The sequence below is a fragment of the Hemitrygon akajei genome, chromosome 5 (genome assembly GCF_048418815.1).
Source record: "Hemitrygon akajei chromosome 5, sHemAka1.3, whole genome shotgun sequence".
Classification (NCBI taxonomy): domain Eukaryota; kingdom Metazoa; phylum Chordata; class Chondrichthyes; order Myliobatiformes; family Dasyatidae; genus Hemitrygon; species Hemitrygon akajei.
In genome coordinates, this window is record NC_133128.1 from 121965994 (window position 1) to 121989046 (window position 23053).

The window sequence follows — 23053 nt, forward strand, 5'->3', positions numbered from 1 at the left end:
ATCTAAGAAAAGATGTGCTGGCATTGGAGAGGATCCAAGTAGCAGGTCCGCGAGAAAGAGTGTGGGAATGAAAGGATTAACACATGGTAGGTGTTTGATTGTACTCACTGAGTTTTAGAAGAATGGGGGTGGGGAGGATTTCATTGAAACCCATACATGCATATACTTAATTAAATTAAATAAGTCATGCAAAATGAGAGCAAAAGTTCTGAAGTTGTTTTATGTGTTTGTTCATTTTGCATTCACTGTTCAGAAATCTGATAGTGGACGGGAAGCATCTGTCCCTAAAATACACCAGCCCTTCATACCCCTTCCATCCACACTTCTCTTAAATGTAGCATCGAACCCACATCCACCTCTTCCACTGGCAGCTCGCTCCACGCTCTCACCACCTTCAGATTCCCTTTCACCCTTAATGTCTGACGTCTGGTTCTAGCCTCACTGAAATACAGTGGAAAAAGCCTGTTTGCATTTACCCTTAATAATTTTATATATCTCTATCAAATCTCCGCTCATTCTCCTATGCTCCAGGGCATAATGCCTAATCTATTGAACCTATTCCTATAACTCAGGTCCTCAAGTCCCAGCAACATCCTTGCAAATTTTCTCTGTACTCTTCGATCTTATTGACAGCTTTCCTGTATGCTCCTCCTTCTCCTCCTTAACAAGGGCCTCAATATCTCTCGAAAACCAGGGTTTCCTAAATCTGTTATCCTTGCTTTTCATTCTAACAGCAATATACAAACTCTGTACTCACAATATATCACTTTTGAAGTCCTCCCACTTTCCAAGCAAGGAAAGCAATCTGTCCCAATCTTCACTTGCCAGATCCTTTCTGATACCATCAAAATTGGCCTTTCTCCAACTTAGAATCTCAACCTGAGGGCCAGACCCATCCTTTTCCATAATTATCTTGAAACCAATGGCATTATGATCACTGGATGCAAAGTGTTCCCCTGCATAAACTTCTGTCACCTGCCCTGTCTCATTCCCTAATGGGAGATTGAGTATCACACTCTCTCTAGTTGGGACCTCTGTGTACTGATTAAGGGAACTTTCCTGGACACATTTAAAAAAACTCTATCCTATCTAGTCCTTTTACAGCATGGAAGTCCCAGTCAATATCTGGAAAGTTAAATCACCCATTATCACAACCTTGTCGCAACAGTCTGCGATCTCTCTATAGATCTGCTCCTCTTGGACGGTTGGGTGGTCTAGAATATAATCCTTTACATGTGCTCATTGCTTTCTTATTCCTCAGTTCCACCCATATAGTCTCAGTAGCTGAGCTCTCCGTTCTCTCCTGCCGTGACATTTTCCTTGATGAGTATCGGCACTTAACCAAGACACTGCTAACTCTGTAGGAGCAGTATTTTCTTCCTTAGTAAAGACTGTGTAATCAATTTATCTGGAACCTCAGCAGCGCTTCTGCCCCAGTGAAGCTGTTTGCTTTTTGTCTCTGATTGGCCCCCCTCTCTCCTTTCAGAATCTTTTTCCTGTTTGCAAGTCTGCACTCCCCATTATGTTTTGTTGCCAGTGTTATATTCTCTGTTCCCTTGTTTGCATTTTCACTTCTCCTGTGAGCTTTCTGCAATCAGCCTGGCTCTGATCCACATGAACAACCTGATCTATTGTTTCATGGAGATTTTACTGTCTGTCTGTTTGAGTGATGGGATTCAGCTGGGATTGTCACCTGAACCACCAGAAAGTGGGAAAGATTTGAGCAGACCAGAGGGGTTACAGTGCAAGACCTGATGAAGGGTCTTGGCCCCAAATCATCCCAATGACGCTGCCTGACCTGCTGAATTCCTCCAGCGTTTTGTGTGTGTTGGGATGGATGTCCTGCATCTGCAGAATCTCTTGTGTTTAGAGAGTCACAGTGAGTTATTAATCCCTGGATAGACGGAAAGGAACTCTTCTGTGGAGTCGTTCAGCACTAATCCAGAGTGGGACTGGTCCTGATGAGTTAGAGGAACTGAAAGTAGTGAAGGAGGTGGTAGCAGGGTTGGAAAAAAGGAAGGGTGAAAGAACAGAGCCAAGTAGCGTTTGAGTAAAGACAGCAGAGGAAATATTAAGAGAAGCATTTAATGGTAGTATTGCATCAGTAAACAGTGCAAAGAAAAATGGTAAAAAAAGATAAAATTAAATATGTACAGTAACTACATATGCAAACTATTTCATAAAAAGAAACAATACTATAATGACAACAAACATGATTATTAGAAGGTCATTCCTGCATTCAGTAAAATCATAGATTATCTTCACCTTGGAACTACCTTCCCGTAGTTACTCTAGATTATTTGATTCCTTTATTATTTGAAAAATTACCTACTGCATTTAGCTTGGAGGCATTAAAAAGGGCAGGACTGCTCAATACATTTAGTAAGTCCTCAGATGAGCAGTTGAAGTCCCTTTGCAACTGCATTCTTGATTTTCTGATCTCCCAGGCCAAAATCAGTAAGGATAGACAGCAACACCTCCACGGCATTCTCTCTTCCACCACCCTCAATGGGCATAAGATACAAAAACCCGAAAGCACATAGCACCGGGCTCAAGGGCAATTTTATCCCACTGTTGGACCATTGAATATTTTGCTAGATCGACTCTTGACCTCACCATCTGCCTTGTTGTGATTTTGCATTTTATTGTCTACCTACACGATCCTTTCCCTGTAACTGTAGCCTTTTATTCTGCACTTTTTTATTGTTTTACCTTGTACTCCCTCAATCACTGGGTAATGATTTGATCTGTACGGACTGAATCTCAGTACATGTGACAATAATAAACTAATTCACCAGTTTAAGCCCTCTGGCTTTGAACACTATAATATAGGGTTACTGTAGATCAATACTTGATGGCAGGCATTGAGTGGTGAATTAGAAGATCTGTTTTCGTAACATGATACGATGATCCAAAATGAATAGAGTCATAGAGCGCAGGAAATGCCCTTCAGCCCATCTAGTCCATGCTAAGGTCTTAATGAGACAATATTATTTAGTTAAGGGAAGATCACATGTGATTAGCCAGATGGAATGTTCTGAGCTACAACAAGAAGGGCAGAATGTTTGAGGTCAAATTCAAAAGTGCTCACAGCAGAAAGCAGAGTACTAGTGAACGGATGTTCCTATGACTGGACTGCAGTCATAAAAGCTGCAGAAAGTTGCCGATTTAGCCAGTCCATCATGAGCACTGGCCTCCCCAGCATCAAGGACATCTTCAAAAGGCAAAGTTAGCACCCAGGACATGCCCTCATCTTATTGCTTCTGTCAAGGAGGGGGTACATCGGCCTGAAGACTCACAGTCAATGTCTCAGGAACAGATTCTTCCCCTCTGCTATCAGATTCCTGAATGCACAATGAACCAATCCGTTAACACCCCCTCATTACTTTTTGGTCTCTCTTTGCACTAGTTATTTAATTTAATTTATATTTCTTTTTGTTTTATTGTAATTTATATTTTTATGTGTTGCACTGTACTGCTGCAGAACAAATTTCATGATATTTACCAGTGATATTAAATCAGATTCTGGAAGGCTGATTGCTGTTGGACTCCCTGTGACTCACTCCCTTGCTTTAATGATTGAGATCAAAATGAAAAAAGGGGTGATTAGGGAACTTACAAAGATATAAAATTGACTATGTGTTTTACAGTGATGAGGAAATGTTGCATCTAAGCTAGAGAGAGATCAATATCCTTGGAAGGTTTAAGCTAAATTGGCTCAAGGACTGTGAAGCATTTACCAAAGCAGCAGGTGGGGAGAGTAAGGCGGAGGATAAATCGTTAGTCCGTGTGCAGAGCAGGCAAAGGCAGGTTAGGATACAGGGCAGACAGGGGCAGGTTAGAATACGGGACAGACAGGGGCAGGTTAGAATACGGGGCAGACAGGGGCAGGTTAGAATACGGGACAGACAGGGGCAGGTTAGAATACGGGACAGACAGGGGCAGGTTAGGATACGGGACAGACAGGGGCAGGTTAGAATACGGGACAGACAGGGGCAGGTTAGGATACAGGGACAGACAGGGGCAGGTTAGGATACGGGACAGACAGGGGCAGGTTAGAATACGGGACAGACAGGGGCAGGTTAGGATGCGGGACAGACAGGGGCAGGTTAGAATACGGGACAGACAGGGGCAGGTTAGGATACAGGGACAGACAGGGGCAGGTTAGGATACGGGACAGACAGGGGCAGGTTAGAATACGGGACAGACAAAGACAGGTTAGGATACAAGGCTGACAGGGGCAGGTTAGGATATGGGGCAGACAAGGGCAGGTTAGGATACAGGGACAGACAAAGACAGGTTAGGATACAAGGCTGACAGGGGCAGGTTAGGATATGGGGCAGACAAGGGCAGGTTAGGATACAGGGACAGACAAAGACAGGTTAGGATACAAGGCTGACAGGGGCAGGTTAGGATACAGGGCAGACAGGGGCAGGTTAGAATACGGGACAGACAGGGGCAGGTTAGAATACGGGGCAGACAGGGGCGGGTTAGGATACAGGGCAGACAGGGGCAGGTTAGGATACGGGACAGACAGGGGCAGGTTAGAATACGGGACAGACAGGGGCAGGTTAGAATACGGGACAGACAGGGGCAGGTTAGGATACGGGACAGACAGGGGCAGGTTAGAATACGGGACAGACAGGGGCAGGTTAGGATATGGGACAGACAGGGGCAGGTTAGGATACGGGACAGACAGGGGCATGTTAGAATACGGGACAGACAGGGGCAGGTTAGAATACGGGACAGACAGGGGCAGGTTAGGATACAGGGACAGACAGGGGCAGGTTAGAATATGGGACAGACAGGGGCAGGTTAGGATACAAGGCTGACAGGGGCAGGTTAGAATACGGGGCAGACAGGGGCAGGTTAGAATACAGGGACAGACAAAGACAGGTTAGGATACAAGGCTGACAGGGGCAGGTTAGGATACAGGGCAGACAGGGGCAGGTTAGAATACGGGACAGACAGGGGCAGGTTAGTATACGGGACAGACAGGGGCAGGTTAGGATACGGGACAGACAGGGGCATGTTAGAATACAGGACAGACGGGCAGGTTAGAATACGGGACAGACAGGGGCAGGTTAGGATACAGGGACAGACAGGGGCAGGTTAGGATACGGGACAGACAGGGGCAGGTTAGAATACGGGACAGACAGGGGCAGGTTAAGATACAGGGACAGACAGGGGCAGGTTAGGATACAGGGACAGACAGGGGCAGGTTAGGATACGGGACAGACAGGGGCAGGTTAGAATACGGGACAGACAGGGGCAGGTTAGGATACAGGGACAGACAGGGGCAGGTTAGGATACGGGACAGACAGGGGCAGGTTAGGATACAGGGACAGACAGGGGCAGGTTAGAATACAGGGCAGACAGGGGCAGGTTAGAATACGGGACAGACAGGGGCAGGTTAGAATACAGGGCAGACAGGGGCAGGTTAGAATACGGGACAGACAGGGGCAGGTTAGGGTACGGGACAGACAGGGGCAGGTTAGTATACAGGGACAGACAAAGACAGGTTAGGATATGGGGCAGACAGGGGCAGGTTAGAATACGGGACAGACAGGGGCAGGTTAGAATACAGGGCAGACAGGGGCAGGTTAGAATACAGTGCAGACAGGGGCAGGTTAGGGTACGGGACAGACAGGGGCAGATTAGGGTACGGGACAGACAGGGGCAGGTTAGTATATGGGGCAGACAAGGGCAGGTTAGGATACAGGGACAGACAAAGACAGGTTAGGATACGGGGCAGACAGGGGCAGGTTAGGATACAGGGACAGACAAAGACGGGTTAGGATATGGGGCAGACAGGGGCAGGTTAGGATATGGGGCAGACAAAGACAGGTTAGGGTACGGGGCAGACAAAAACAGACTGGAACATAGATAGGGAAAATTTAGACAGATATGGACCAAATGTTTGCAAATGGGACAAATATACTATAGGCAAGAACTTAATCAGCATGGGCGGAAGGTCCTGTTCCTGTCCTGTATTACAATATGACTCTGACTCGATGAATGATCCTTACTGTTCTTACACGTTACCTTCAAGTAGCTGTTACCCATTCTTTTTTTGATAAAACATTTTGTCAGCCCAGTAAAGCTAATCTCGCAATTTAAACGTTTATACCTGTTTTCTCTCGTGTATATTAGACAGGCAATGTTGAACAGAATTAGATGATGAGTCATAGGGGCAGCATTAGGCCATTCAGCCCATTGAGTCTTGCCCACCATTCGATCTCAACCTGATTCTCCTCATTTCTCCACGTAACCTTTGATCAGGAACCTATGAACCTTACTTTAAATATACCCAATGACTTGGCCTCCACAGCCATCTGTGGATTGAATTCCACAGACTCACAACCCACTGGATAAAAGCATTCCTCCTCAGCTCTGTTCTGAATGGACATCCCTCTATTCTGAGGCTGTTCCCTCTGGCCCTAGATTCCCCCCGCTATAGGAAACATTCTCTTCACATCCATTCTATCTAGGCCTTTCAATATTCGATAGGTTTCTTTGAGATCTCCCATCATTCTCATAAACTCCAGTGAGTATAGGCCCAGAGCCATCAAATGTTCCTCATACATTAACCCATTTCATTCCCAGAATCATTCTTGTAAACTTCCTGTAGAACCCCTTCAATGCCAGCACATCTTTTCTTAAATAAAAGTCCCAAAACTGCTCGTAATATTCTAAGTGTGGTCTGACCAATACCTTATAAAGCCTCAGCATTACATCCTGGTTTATATATTCCAGTCCTTTGGAAATGAATGTTGCCATTATTACCACTTACTCAAACTGCAAATTAACCTTTAGGGAATCCTGCACAAGGACTTCCATGTCCCTTTGCACCTCTGATTTCTGAATTTCCTTCCTACTTAGAAAACAGTCTACATCTTTATTCCTTCTACTAAAGTGTATGATCATACATTTCATCAGGATGGTGCTGATAAGTGGTGACCCATTATGTACAACTCCAATGGGAATCATCAAATATTCCCATTTAAGACACAACCATGGGTACTTCAGAAAGCAACGTCACTTTGAGATGTTTAAAAAATCTAGCAATGTTGCCGGAACCTGGCTGACACTCTCAGGTTGTGATTGCGATTCCCCGTTAAAATACAGAAGTGGGGACCGTGTACTAGTCTGCAAATACCACTGAAACACAGAGGCTTTAGAATTCTACTCCAAACTGTCCTGCTGGTGAATGTACAGTCTCTGGAAAATAAAACTGAAGACCTCACAGCAAGATTGCAGAACCAGCGGGACATCAGGAACTGTTGTGTGCTCAGCTTCACAGAAACGTGGCTCACTTCCATCATTTCTGACACAGCGCTGCAGCCCGATGGTTTCACCATTCACCATAAAGACAAGACAGCTCAAGTCTTTTAAAGGTCGAGGAGGTGGAGTATGCATTATGATTAACTTATCATGGTGCAGAGACATGGCAATTCTGTCTCAATCCTGCTCACCCGACCTGGAACATCTTGTGGTCAAAGGTGATCCATTTAATCTGCTGAGGGAGGTTTCTATCATCATCCTGATAGTGGTGGGTGCCTCACCTCAGGGTAACTTCATGCAGGCATTGGAAGAACTGAGCACCATGATCAGCAGTTATGAAAAACCACGCACAGACGTCTTCCCCATCATTGCAAAGGCTTTGAGGAAGTCTCGGATCAACTACCATCAACATATCACCTGTGGAAGCAAAGGAGCCAATGTACTTGACCACTGCTATACCACTGTCTAGAACACTTACCGTGCCATTCCACACTTTGGAAAGTCCGATCACCTGTCTGTATTTCTACTCCCAGCGTACAGGCAGAGACTAAAGTCCACTGTTATGGACTGAGAAGGTATGGTCAGGGGAGGTGGAGGAGTGCTACAAGACTGCTTTGAGTCGGTACACTGGACAATATTTAGGGACTCGTCTTCGAACACACCACAGTTGTCACCAACTTCATCAAGGTCTCTGTCGATGAGAGTGTGCCTTCGTGAACACACCAGACATACCCAAATCCAATGCCATGGGTGAACCAGCAGATTTTTTAGTCTGCTGAGGGCTAGGTCTATTGCATTCAAGGCCAGTGATCCAGAACTTATAAAGAAGTTCAGATACGACCCAATGGAAGGTTATTTTAAGAATGAGAAACCAATTCCGATTGAAGTTAGAGACAGAATCAGATGAACGTTGGAATGGTTCTGGAGGAAAGGAAATTATAACTGTCACTCTATGCTTTCAAAAGGGAGGGATGCAGAAGAAAGGAAATTATAGGCCAAAGTCAGCATGGTTTTCCAAAGTGGAAATTTTGTCTGACAAATCTGTTGGTGTTCTTTGAGGAAATAATGAGCAGGATAGACAAAATGGATGTTGTGTACTTAGATTTTCAGAACACCTTTGTCAAGGTGCTGAGCATGAGGCTACTTAACAAGATAAGAGCCCATGGTATTATGGGAAGGGTACTAATATGGATAGAAGATTGGCTGACTGCCAGGACGCAGAGAGTGGGAATAAAGGGGCCTTTTCTGGTTGGCCACTGATGATTAATGGTGTTCCACAGGGATTCTGCTTCTTTTCCCATTATATGTCAATGATTTAGATGGAGGAATTGATGGCTTTTTGTTCAAGTTTGCAGATAAAACGAAGATAGTTGGAGGGGCAGGTAGTGTTGAGGAAGCAGGGAGGCTGCAGGAAGACTTAGATAGATTGGGAAAATGGGCAAAGATGTGGCAGATGGAATACAGTACAGGGAAGTGCATGTTTCATGCATTTTGGCAGAAGGAATAAAGGCATAGACTATTTTCTAAATGGGCAGAAAATTCAAAAATCAGAGGTGCAAAGGGACTTGGGAGTTTTCATGCAGGATTCCCTGAAGGTTAACTTGCGGGTTGAGTCGGTGGTGAGGAAGGCAAATGTAATGTTAGCATTCATTTTGAGAGGATCAGAATATAAAAGTAAGGATGTAATGCTGAGGATTTATAAAGCACTGGTCAGACTGCACTTGGAGTATTGTGAGCAGTTTTGGACCCCTTATCTAAGAAAATACATGCTGGCATTCGAGAGGGTCCAGAGGCGGTTCACGAGAATGCTCACAGGAGTGAAAGGGTTAACAGATGATGGTCTGGGCCTGTACTCGCTGGAGTTTAGAAGAGTGAGGGAGGATCTTATTGAACATTTTGAATATTGAAAGACCTCAATGGAGTGGCAGGAGAACGGGGTTGAGAGGGATAATAAATCAGCCAGAATGGAATGGCTGAGCAGACTCGATAGGACAAGCGGCCTAATTTTACTCCCATGTTTTATAGTCTTATGGTTCTTTGGTCATAATTACATCCTACGAGGTGAAACCTAATAGCACGAATGGCTGTGATGCTTCACTCCCAGGTGAGCTCAATGCCTTTTACACACGTTTCAAGGGGGGATAAAACCACACCTCTGCAACATCTGGAAACCCTGTGATCTCTGTCTCGGAGACCGATGTCAGAACACCTTTCAAGGGAGTGAACCTTCGCAAGGCCTCTGACTCTGATGGTGTACCTGGTAAGGCATTGAAAACCTGTGCCAACCAACCGGTGGGAGTGTTCAAGGACATCTTCAATCTCTCACTACTGCAGTTGGAGAGTCCCACCTGCTTTAAAAAGGTCAACAATCATACCAGTGCCCAAGAAGAGCAGGGTGAGCTGCCTCAATGACTGCCACCCAGTTGCACTCATATCTACAATGATGAAGTGCTTTGAGATGTCGGTCATGGTCGAAGTTAGCTACTGTCTAAGCAAGGACTTGGGCTGCTGCAATTTGCCTTTTGCCACAGTAGGTTTACAGCGGATGCAGTCTCATTGGCTCTCCACTCAGCCTTAGATCACCTAGACAATAGCAATACCTAGGTCAGGCTTGATTGATTGCAGCTCAACAATCAGACCCTTGGTTCTAATCATCCAGCTCCAATCCCTGGGCTTCTGTAGCTCCCCCTGCAAAAGGCTCCTTGACTTCCTCACTGGGAGACTCCAGTCAGTGCAGATCAGATATAACATCTCCTCCTCGCTGACAATCAACACTAGCACACCTCAAGGATGTATGCGTAGTCCACTACTCTACTCTCTCTATACTCATGACTGTGTGGCTAGGCATAGCTCAGACACCATTTACTGATGACACAACTATAGTTGGCAGAATTTCAGACGGTGCAAAGAGGCATAAAGGAGTGAGATAGATCAGCTGGGTGAGTGTGTTGCAGCAACAACATTGCACCCAGCGTCAGTAAGACCAATGAATGCATTGTGGGCTTCAGGAAGAGGAAGTTGAGGAAAGACGCACCAGTCACCATCAATGGATCAGCGGTGGAAAGGGAGAGTACTGTAATTTCAAGTTCTGGGTGTCAACATATCTGAAGATCGATCCTGGGTCCAACATATTGATGCAATTACAAAGATGGCATGATAGCAGCTATACTTCATTAAGAGTTTGAGGAGTCTTGGCATGCAACCCAAGACTCAAGCAAATTTCTACAGTTGTACTGTGGAGAACATTCGAACCTGGTAAGAGGGGCCACTGCACAGGAAGGAAAACCTGCAGAAAGTTGTAAACTCAGCCAGCTCCATCATGGGCACTAGCCTCCCCAGCACTGAGGACACCTTCAAAAGGCAGCATCCATCATTAAAGATCCCCGTCACCCAGGACATGCCCTCTTCTCATTGCTACCATCAAGGTGGAGGTACAGGAGCCTGAAGGCACATGCTCAGCATTTCAGACCCAGCTTCTTCCCCTCCGTTATCGGATTTCTGACTGGACAATGAACCCACGAACACTAGTTTCTTTTTGCACTACTTTGTCAATTTAATTTTTAATATATATTTCTTATTATAATTTATATATTTTTAATTATTTATCGCAATGTACTGCTGCTGCAAAAGAAAACAAATGCCAGTGATATTAAACCTGATTCTGCTTCTGACATCTCTATACCATATTCCATCTGCCACTTCTTTACCCCTTCTCCTTACCTGTCTAAATCCTTCTGCAGACTACCTGTCCTTCCACCTGTTTTCATACCGCCCTAAAACCTGGGCATAAAGCCATCAATTCTGTCATCCAAATCGTTGACATATAATATAAAAAGAAGCAGTCCCAATACTGACCCCCGTGGAATGCCTCTAGTCACCAGCAGCCAACCAGAAAAGGCCCCCTTTATTCCCACTCTGCCTCCTGCCAGCCTTTCAATCATTCAATTGGAAGAAACTTAATAGTTTATCAAAAATAGTAACATGGAGGATTTAGAAAGTTTAAACAAGCAGTAACCAATACCTAAAAACTGCAAAGAGAAGAAAATAAGATGTTTGTGGTAAGTTACCAAAAAGTGTAAAATTGTTTGCATGATCTTGCAAGACGATGAAAAAAAGAGGAAAAAAAACGCCAAAGGTGAATGTTCAAATAGATGCAACGTGAGGAGACATTGCCATTAGGGAAAAGTAGTTATAGCACCAAATAAGTATTTTATTTTCAACTTCACCGTGAAAGAAACAAAATTTAAGAAATGGAGGGCAACCAAAGGTCTAACGACAGTAAGGAAATTGACATAATTCGTATCATTACAGAGAAAATGGTAGAGAAATGAAGGTGACTAAAAGCAGAAGAGTTCCCTACACAACAGAGTCTAAACCAAACAGCTGTAGATTTACCCAGTGAGGGACTAGATTAGATCAGCCTCTGGTTCAGTATGGACAAGATGGGCCGAATGGCCCGTTTCAGTGCTGTATTGCTCTAGCACACTGAATCTACCTCTACTAAGTATGCAGAGGCAGCAGATGGAATATAAGATGGAAAATTTGAAGAAAATTCTAAAGGTGTACAAATGGATGAGAGAGAGCTGGTTTATTGAAAGTAAAATGGCAAATACACCAGCAATTAGATCGTGAAATGAATACATTGGGTTTAATTGCAAAAGGATTAAAGTAGTGCATAAAAATGAATAAGTTTTGTCAGAATATCACTGAGATCTCAGCTGGAGAACTAAAGAATGAGGTACTTGTCTTGCGGCTGAGATTTAATAGATGCTGAGGATGAAGGGAGACTAAGTAAAACTGGTCTGTATCTGCTGGAGTTGGGAAGGATGAGAAACTGCCTCACTGAGGCACAGAAGATCTGGAGACACAAGAGGCTGCAGACGCTGGAATCTGGAACAAAATCTGCTGGAGGAACTCAGCGGGTCAGGAAGCATCTATGGAGCAGGAATGGACAGTCTATATTTCGGATTGAAGCCCTTCAACTGGTTTGGACTCCGAGAGTAGTGGATGCTGAGAAGATGATTCCCCAAAGGGAGTGTCTGAAAAGTTGGTACAGATTCTAATAAGGGCTGAATGTTTAGGATTGAGGGTAAGGAGGAACTTCTGGGTGAAGGTTATACATCTTTAGAATTCTCTGCCCCAGATGGTTATTGGGTGCATTCAAAGCTGAGGTCAAATTTTGAACAGTGGGGAAATTAGGGACCAGGCATGAAAGTAGAGCTGAGTTACAGAACTAGTCACCATCTGACAGAATGATAGAGCAGGTAAGGCCCCTCCCATTTCTGCTACTTAGTTATTAGGAACTCACCACAAACTATGGATAGTTCTGATTCCTGCCTATAGTCCATATTAATCTCCTTTTGCCCAGCTCCGGCTGTTGCTTATGGCAGTAATCTTTTCCTCAGGAATTCCTTCCAGAAGCATCTTTGCCTCTGTCTCCTTTATCCTTACAAAAACCCTTCCGTATTTATCCTGCTCGGCCTATACTTTGTGAATCCGTACTCCTCAGGGTTACAGTCATTAACACTGATTGCTGAGTGAATATTACATTAATGTATGTTATGTAAGCAAACTGCCAACTGTACAATTGAACTAAGAAGACCCTCGATACTCTGCGCAGACTTTGATCTCTTTCTGCTCCCCCTTCAGTGGCAGGCAATCTCCCTGACAGTGATTGAGAGAGTGCAAATTGCAGCTGCAATCCTCGGCTCCTTGTTCCTCATCGCAAGTATTTCTTGGTTGGTCTGGTCAACAATCAGCCCTTCAGCAAAGTGGCAGAGACAGGACCTCCTCTTCCAGATCTGCTATGGAATGTATGGATTCATGGACATCATCTGCATTGGTAGGTCCTCCTCAATCCACCTCTTGAAACATAACAAAATTCTTTTGGGGTTTGTCAGAGTAAATGCAGGGATGATGTTTGCTGCAGCTGGGGTACAGAGTTTGGGGTCACAATAAGCACTCAGCTATTCATAACAGAGGCCAGAAGAATTTCCTCTTTGTAATTCTTTATACATGAGGGCCATGGTAGCATAGTTGATGGGAATTTTCTGTATTATGGTCTAGAGCAGGGGTTCCCAACCTTTCTTATGCCGTGGACTAATAACATTAAGGAAGGGGTCCGTGGACCCCAGGATGGGAGCCTCCGATCCAGAGGGAAAATGGACCTGAGTTAAAAGCTCTGCCGTGATGGTAATGGACGCTGGGTTGGTGAATGAACATCCCTTCCATACATGTCTTATGTTCTGCATGTAATTCCAACAGCAGACTGGAAGGCATGTGTTCTGAGAATGAGATGCACTGGACAAGGGAAAGGAGAACATAGAACACTGTGGCACAGTACAGGCCCTTCGGCCCACAATGTTGTGCTGACCTTTTAACCTACTCTAAGATCATTTTAGGAGGATCAGAGGTGACGTGACAGAGATGTACAAGATGATAAGAGGCATAGATTGGCTGAACAGCCAGCACCTTTTCCCCAGGGCGGAAATGGCTAATACCAGAAGACATACTTTCAAAGTGATTGGTGGAAAGTCCAGGGGGGATGTCAGAGGTAATTCTTTGACACAGATGGGCATGTGGAATGCACTTCCAGGGGTATGTGGTAGAGACAGATATGCTAGGGGCATTTCAGAAACTCTTAAGTACCTCACAAACTACCTACCCACCCATCCTGTCCAGCGATGCCTGCACCATTTGTGGAAGAGACTACTGTTCCCATTTGGGGTTTACCAGCCACTGCAGAACCGATCAAACTGCAGTGGAACAGGTCTACTGCCCCAGAAGAAAAAGAAGGGTAGACTAAGCAAGTAAGGAGTATGAGAATATCGTTTATAGAGCATCTGGCACAGTATTACTGAAAATATTGAAAGCATCCAAATGTCATTATCACAATCTGTTCCATGACTGACACACATGAATAATGCGACGGAAAGATTAAATTTGTGGAAGATTGAGGGAAAAGCAGAAAATAATTGAAATGGCATGAGACTAACGAATTTTGTGTTCAGAATATCCACATACGCAGAGCAGAGAGGGGCAGGATAATAACAAGGGAGACAAATCCAATTTTGGCCTGTGTTGTAAAGCAGATGGAGCAACAGATTGGCGGTAACAGAGTGATTAGAGAGTCGGGAGTGAGGGAGACAGACAGGAGACTCAGTGGCCACAGAAAAGGCGCCAGGATGGTGTGTTGTGTCCCAGGTGCCAGGGTCAAGGATGTCTCTGAGCAGCTGCAGAGAATTTTCAAAGGGGAAGGATGAACAGTCAGAGGTATGTTGGTACAAATGAATCAGGTAGAAAAGCCGGAGGCAACACTTCACCTGACAATCTGTTGGGGTCACCTATCGTATCCAGAGCTCCTGATATGGCCTCCTCTACATTAGTGATATCTGACGTGAATTGGGGGGGGGGGGGGGCAGCTTTGTTGAGCATCTCCACTCCTTATACAGAAAGTGTAATTTCCCGGTGGTCAACTATTTTAATTCCCATGCCCATTTCTGTTCCAACATGTCGATGCATGGCCTCCTCTTCTGCCACAATGAGGCCACTCTGGCTGGGGGTGCAACATCCATTATTTCCTCTAGGTAGTCTCCAACCTGATGGTATGAACATTGATTTCTCCAACATCTGATAATTTTTCCCTCTCCCTCTTCCTCCATTCCCTACTCTGGCCTCTGTCTTATCTCTTGTCCTGACCTGCCTATCACCTTCCTCTGGTGACCCTCCTCCTCCCTTTCTTCCATGGTTGACTCTCCTTTCCAATCAGATTTTTTCTTATCCAGCCCTTTACCTTTTGCACCTATCAGCTCCCAGCTTCGTACTTCATGGCCCCCTCCCTTGCTAAACTTGGCTTCACCTATCACCTTCTAGCTCATCCTCCTCCCCCCCACCACCCCCAATTCTTATTCTGGAATCATCCCCATTTCTTTACAGTCCAGATGAAGGGTCTTGGCCTGAAAAGTTGACTGTTTACTGATTTCCATAGATGCTGCCCAGCCTGCTGAGTTCCTCCAGCATTTTGTGTGTGCTCTGGATTTCCAGCGTCTACAGAACCTCTTGTGTTTGCAGGAAATTTGCCTTCATTATCTGGGAAAGCCTATAAGAGCAGCAAGGTCACGGTGTAGCTGTGTAAAAGATGGTCCAGGTCACGGTGTGCAAATAGGACAATCTGAGCTGGAAGAGAGGAGACCAGGGGGTGACCAGTGTAGATAGTTATGAGCCAGATCAATGGGGTAGATGGTAGGAATCCTTTCCCCGTGATGTGGATGTCTAAACAAGGCAAAGGTCCAAGGTGAGAGATGGGGGGTGGTGTTGGAGAGGATCTGAATCCCCTGGGGGAGGGGGGAATGTCTGGAATATGGAATATGCTGCCTGAGGAGGTGGTGGAGGCAGAGATTCTCAGAACATTTTAAGAATCATCTAGAGGAGCACTTGAGAAGCCATGGTTTTGTAGCTATGGATGAGGTGCTGGTAAACAGGATGACTATAGATGGGGAGGTGGAGGTCGCCAGGGACAAGGCGAATTGAAAGGCCTGTTTCTGCCTTGCCTGACTAAGAATAAACTGCTTTGAGGCAGCTGGAATTCAGGTAGATCCTGGTAGCAGTGACATGGACTTTAGCAAAGCATTTGACAAGGTCCCTCATGAGAGACTCATCCAGAAAGTCATGAGGCATGGGATAAGTGGAACCTTGGCTGTTTGGATAAAAAATTGGCTTAAAGGAAGAAAGCAGAGGGTAGTTGTGGAAGGAAAGTATTCTGCCTGGAGGTTGGTGACTAGTGGAGTGCGCAGGGATCTGTCCTGGGACCCCTGCTATTTGTGATTTTTATAAATGACTTGGATGTAGAGGCGGAAGGATGGGTGAGTAAGTTTGTGGATGACACGAAGATTGGAGGAGTTGTGGATGGAGCTGTAGGTTGTCGAAGGTTACAAGAGGATATAGACAGGCTGCAGAGTTGGGCAGAAAAATAGCAGATGGAGTTCTATCTGGACAAGTGTGAGGCAATGCATTTTGGAAGGACAAACTGGAAGACTGAGTACAGGATTAATGGTCAGTTACTTAAGAGTGTGGATGAACTAAGGGACCTTGGGGTTCAAATCCATACATCCCTCAAAGTTGCTGCGCAGGTTGATAGGGTAGTTAAGAAGGCCTATTGGATGCTAGGCTTCATAAACAGGGGGATTGAGTTCAAGAGTAGAGAGGTCATGTTGCAACTCTACAAATCTCTGGTGGGACCACACTTAGAGTATTGTGTTCAATTCTGGTCACTTCATTATAGGAAGGATGTGGAAGCTATGGAGAGGGTGCAGAGGAGATTTACCAGGATGTTGCCTGGATTGGAGAACAAGTCATATGAAGCAAGGTTAGCAGAGCTGGGACTTTTCTCTTTGGAGCGTAGAAGAATGAGAGGGGACTTGATAGAGGTCTACAAGATTATGAGATGCATAGATAGGGTGGATAGTCAGTACCTGTTTCCCAGGGCACCAATAGCAAACCAGAGGGCATATGTACAAAATTAAGGGAGGGAAGTTTAGGGGAGACATCAGGGGCAAGTTTTTTACACAGAGGGTTGTGAGTGCCTGGAATGACTTGCCAGGGATGGTGGTGGAGGCTAAAATGTTAGGGGTATTTAAGAGCAACACGAGTGAATCTGCAGATGCTGGAAATAAATAAAAACACAAAATGCTGGCAGAATTCAGCAGGCCAGACAGCATCTATGGGAGGAGGTGGTGACGACGTTTCGGCCTGAAATTATTTACGGGTATTTAAGAGCCTCTTGGACAGGCACATGGATGAAAGAAAAATGGAGGGTTATGGGGTATTGTGGGTTTAGTACTTTTTTTTAAGGATTATGAGGGTCGGCACAACATGGAGGGCTGAAGGGCCTGTACTGTGCTGTAGTGTTCTATGGTTCTATAAGCTATGCTCCGATACGAATACTGATCAGAAATGAACTGAAAGCAAAATAATTACAGGAACCGGAAATCTGAAACAAAACACACAAAAATTACCTGTGTTACTCCGCGCACCCAGCAGCTCCTGGGAAGGATCGGGATCAACATTTCAGCTCCGTGAGATTCTGCGGAAGTTCATCATGAACTCGTATTGATGACGTTCTGAGGAAAAGTCTTCAGCCTGAAACTTTTTCCCAGGCGGCAGTGGACAGTACCTGAACACATGCATTTAAGGTGTTTAGAGGAAAGTACTGCGGGGGGGGTGGGGGGGATGTCAGAAATTTTTTTTTTAAACACAGAATGTGGTAAATGCTTGGAACACTGCCAGGGGTGTAAAAGAGGCTGATTTAAATCGGGCATTTTAAAGTACTCCTAAGCACGCACATAGATACAAGAACAATGGAAAATTATGGGCTGTGTCAGAAGGAAGGGTTGGATTCATCATGGAGTAGGTTTATATAAAAAAAGTATTCACTCCCCCTTGGAAGTTTTCATATTTTCTTGTTTTACATTGAATCACAGTGGGTTTAGTTCAGCTGTTTTTGACACTGTTCGACAGAAAAAGACTTCCGCATCAAAGTGAAAACAGATCTCTACAAAGTGATCTAGATGAATTATAAATATAAAATACAAAATAATTGACTGCATGAGTATTCACCCCCTTCAGGTCAATATTTAGTGGATGCACCTTTGGCAGCAATTACAGCCTTGAGTCTGTGTGGATAGGTCTCTATCAGCTTTGCACATCTGGTCACTGCAGTTTTTCCTCCATTCTTCTTTACAAAACTGCTCAAGCTCTGTCAGATTGCATGGGGATCGAGAGTGAACAGCCACAAATTCTCAATTGGCGAGGTGTGGACTCTGACTTGGCCACTCCAGGACATTAACTTTGTTGTTTTTAATCCATTTCTGTGCAGCTTTGGCTTTATGCTTGGGGTCATTGTGTTGCTGGAGAACAAATCTTATCCCAAGTTGCAGTTCTCTTGCAGACTGCATCAGGTTTTCATCCAGGATTTCCCTGTATTTTGCTGCATTCATTTTACTCTCTGCCTTCACAAGCCTTCCAGGGCCTGCTGCAGTGAAGCATCCCCACAGCACGATGCAGCATGCTTCTCAGTAGGGATGGATTGTTTCTGATGATGTGCAGTGTTTGGCTTACGCCAAACAGCGTTGATTGTGATGGCCAAAGCTCTATTTTGGTTTCATTATATCATAGAACCTTCTTCCAGCTGACTTCAGAGTCTCCTACATGCCTTCTGGCAAACTCTAGCTGAGATTTCATGTGAGCTTTTTTCGACAGTGGCTTTCTCTTTGTCACTCTCCCATAAAGTTGTGACTGGTGAAGCACCTGGGCAACAGTTGTTGTTTGTACAGTCTCTCCTTTGCACCTCTGAATTTTGGATTTTCTCCCCATTTAGAAAATAGATCACACCTTTATTCCTTCCGCCAAAGTGCATGACCCTACACTGTATTCCATCTGCCACTTCTTTGCTCAATCTCCCAGTCTGTCTGACTCCTTCTGTGGGCACCCTGCTTCCTCAACACTACATCCCACATCTCAGTATCATCTGCAGATATGGCCACAAAGCCACTGGTTCCGTCATCCACATCTTTAACATATAATATAACCATATAACAATTACAGCACAGAAACAGGCCATCTCGGCCCTTCTAGTCCGTGCCGAATGCTTACTCTCAGCTAGTCCCACTGGCCCGCACTCAGCCCATAACCCTCCATTCCTTTCCTGTCCATATACCTATCCATTTTTAAAAAATGACAAAATCGAACCTGCCTCTGCCACTTCTACTAGAAGCTCGTTCCACACAGCTACCACCCTCTGAGTAAAGAAGTTCCCCCTCGTGTTACCCCTAAACTTTTGCCCCCAACTCTCAACTCATGTCCTCTTGTTTGAATCTCCCCTACTCTCAATGGAAAAAGCCTATCCACGTCAACTCTATCTGTCCCCCTCATAATTTTAAATACCTCTATCAAGTCCCCCCTTAACCTTCTACGCTCCAAAGAATAAAGACCTAACTTGTTCAACCTTTCCCTGTAACTTAGGTAACATTTTAGTAAATGTCCTCTGTACTCTCTCTATTTTGTTGACATCTTTTCTATAATAATGTGAAAAGAAATGGTCCCAATACTACTAGTCACCGTTAGCCAACCAGAAAAGGAAACAATTCAGAAAATGTGTAGCTCAGATGTTTGATGGTTGGGTTGAGTTGTTCTCCAATCTTGGCAATTTACCTACAAATGTATTGTTACCATATGAGGAGGCACCCTTTATTCCCACTGTTTGCCTCCTGCCAGACAGCTGATCTTCTATTCATGCTAGCATTTTTCCTGTATTATCATGAGTTCCTTTCTTGTTTAGCAATCTCATGTGCAGTACTTTGTCAAAGGCCTTCTGAAAGTAAATAACATCCACTGATTCTCCTTTGACTATCCTGCCTGTTACTTCCTCAAAGAATTCCAACAGATTTGTCAGAAAAGATTTCCACTTCAGGAAACCACACTGACTTTGGCCTATTTTATCATGTGCCGCCAAGTACCCTGATTCTTCATCCTTAATAATGAACTCCAACATCTTCCCAATCACTCGAGTCAGGCTAACTGGCCTGTAATTTCCTTTCTTCTGCCTCCCTCCCTTCTTAAAGAGTGGAGTGACACTTTCAATTTTCCAGTCCTCAGGAACCATTCCAGAACCTAGTGATTCTTGAATGATTATTACTAATGCCCCACAATCTCTTCAGCCACCTCTTTCAGAGACCTGGGTCCAAAAGACTTATCTACCTTCAGACCTTTCATCTTCCCAAGCACGTTCTCCTTAGTAAGACCAACTACACTCACTTCTGCCTTCTGACACTCTTGAATTTCTGGCATACAGCTAGTGAAGATTGATGCAAAATAGTTATTAAGTTTGTCCACCATTTTTTGTCCCCTATTACTAGCATCATTTTCCAGCAGTCCAATATCCACTCTCATCTCTCTTTTACTCTTTATGCTGTATATTTGGCCTCACCACCCACAGGCTTCCCTCCACATCACACACTACCTTGACTAGGAAATACCTAATCTGAAATCCCCTCACCCCTCCCCCCCCCCCAGCAGAACTGAGGGAACACCTTCTCTAGTCCACTTCTCAGGGTCTGCAAATGCTGGCCCTGCCAGAAACACACAGACACTGAAATCAAATGAAAAGGGTACTGGCTGTAGTTAGTTCCATCAGTAACCCAGGTTGGAGTTCAGTTTGCTCTTTGCTAATACTGAATCAATTCTAATCAGAATCAGAGTCATGAAATTTGTTGTTTTGCAGCAGCGGTACAATGCTATACATAATAATAACAACTATAAATTACAATAAGAAATATATAAAAGGTGCAAAAAGAGACCAGAAGTAGAAAAAAGTAGTGAGATAGCATCCATTCAGAAATCTGATGGCAGAGAAGAAGCTGTTCCTGAAACAGTGAGGGTGTATCTTCAGGCTCCTGTCCCTTCTCCCTGATGGTGTCAATGAGAAGAGGACATGTTCTGGACAATGGGGATCCTTAATGATGGAGGCATTTGGACCACGTCATGGAGAGGGAATGTTCAGAAGGATATGGGCCAAACACAGGTAAATGGGACTAGGTTGGGTAATTAGCTTGGTTGTCCTGGATGGGATGGGCTAATGAGCTAGCTCTCCATGCTGTATAGCTCCAAGACTGGAATGATGAATTCGTCAGACCACAAAAGGAGACTGTCTGAAAGGAAAAACCAGCAGGTCGCACTGCATCAGCCTTGGCCAAACCCTGCAAACTCCTTTCGGAGTATCAGATAGTCCTTTGGAGCACTGTCATGCCATCGGCCTCCTCTATTACTCATTCCAGACCGTCCTGGGTAAAACATTCTTTCCTTAGCTACGAGAGCTGGCAACAGTGGTGAGAATTAAGTTGCCTTATGGAGATGCCCGTCATGCCATTTCGCAACACACAGAGACGGTTCTTGTACGGCTACTCCTGCCATTGCCTACTGACCAGGCATGCCAGGGCAGTCTCTTTTACCATCCAGTGGTGGGGAAGGTCCCCAGTGGAAGTCTCTTCATGCAGGGGTCCTTTCGGGACATGAGAAGGAAGGTACTACATAGGGCAGAGTCATGCAATGGATTTTTCAGCTAGTTCACTGACACCCCATTCACCTGTCCATTCTGTGACTGGGAGGAGTCAGTGTACCATGTCTATATGGATTGTGAAAGGTTGCAGCCCCTGTTTGAGTATCTGAAGTACTGGCTGCACTTTAGCCCCAGACTCCTGATATGGTCACCCAGTAAGTTGCTGGGGGGGATCTACTCGTAGGCTAGCTCCTCTGCTCGAGCCAACTGCTTGCCTCTCTTCCAGGGTTATGTTCGTGTCCAAGTTGCTTTAGAAAGGGAGCATGTGGTCACTATGGGTACAGTGGGAGATTTCTGAGAACGGTGGGCCTTCCAAGAAATTAAGTGTATTATAGATGATAGTAACTTTGTATGAATTTGAAATTGTAAATAGTATTCTAATTCCCCGATCAATGTGTGTATTTTGTGTGTGAATAAACTTCTGTAGTTTTGTTTAAAAAAATGAATTAAGCTAGTTCGACTACTAATACAACTACTGTATGTCTGAAACAGAAAATTAAAATGCTGGACACAGCAGGTCAGGCAGCATCTGTGGAGAGCCAAACAGCAATTAACATTTCAGGTTGAAGAAATTTCTTCAGATCTAGAGTGTACTTCAGAGTCACAGTGTCAGGAATGATTTGGCTTTCAGTGAGTAGGGCTAAACGTGTGCTATATTCCAGAACCATCCTGGTTTACACTGACGACTCCAGTCCAGGATGGGGCTGGCCTCCAGAACTGATGATAAAAGAACTGACTGGTCTTTTCTCATACTTTTCAGGACTGATTATTCACGAGGGACCATCTGTTTATCGGATATTTAAGCGCTGGCAAGCTGTTAACCAGCAGTGGAAAGTTCTGAACTATGAGAAGTCCAAGGACGTTGAGGATCAGAAAGACAACGCAAATGGGAACAGGACCTCAGGGACTGAGCACACGTCCAACACACAAAATACTGTCCAAGGCAATCGGCCAATGATATCTGTGTCCAGTCATTACTGCGCGTACACCATCCTGCACATCCTCAACCATCTAAGGCCTAATGAACAAAGGCACCAAACAAGTACGGGCAGAGAATTGGTGATGAGGGTGACTACAGTGTGATGCCGGGAGCTGCATGATGAATCTTTGATAATTTGGAATGACTTTGAGTGGAAGAACAGACTGAGATTCAGATGGTCGAGGATCGTAGCCAATGCCATGGTTAGACCCATGGTCGGCTGTGGAATTAGACTCAACAGAAACTGAATGGTTCAAGGGAAATTCTCCCATTTCTCAATTTACTGTCAGTAAATAATCTGAACACATGTGACACGAGATAAAATGGCCACAATTGGTTAAGCATTTCTCTGAACACTATGATTCCTTTAACTCTGGTTGCGAGTGATTTACCAGGTTTTACATACTGTAATAGCACTGAAATGAGATTATTATCCATTAATATATTTGAGCTACATCATGCAGAGTCTGGAGAGAAGCAAGTGTTTCTGATACATTTAAAATCTGATAATCTATAGAACATAGAACTGTACAACACTGGAACAGGCTCTTCAGTCCAGTTAGTAATCAAATATCCAACTAAACAATCCCTTTATCGTGCACAATGTCCATGTCCTTCCATCTCACTCACATTCATGGGCCTGTCTAAGAGCCTCTTAAATGAATCTATCGCATTTGCCT

At 44.7% G+C, this 23053-nt stretch overlaps 1 protein-coding gene across 1 annotated transcript in view; it reads left to right on the forward strand.

Moving 5' to 3' along the window:
* The window catches only part of LOC140728128 (E3 ubiquitin-protein ligase MARCHF4-like), a 32860-nt gene extending 10143 nt beyond the window's left edge, over positions 1–22717 (forward strand). Inside the window, exons 3-4 of the mRNA XM_073046345.1 lie at positions 12934–13126; positions 22155–22717. Of these exons, the coding sequence (XP_072902446.1) occupies positions 12934–13126; positions 22155–22477 (516 nt within the window). The 3' untranslated portion in view covers positions 22478–22717. The remainder of the gene's footprint in view (positions 1–12933; positions 13127–22154) is intronic.
* Positions 22718–23053: the final 336 nt, after the last annotated feature.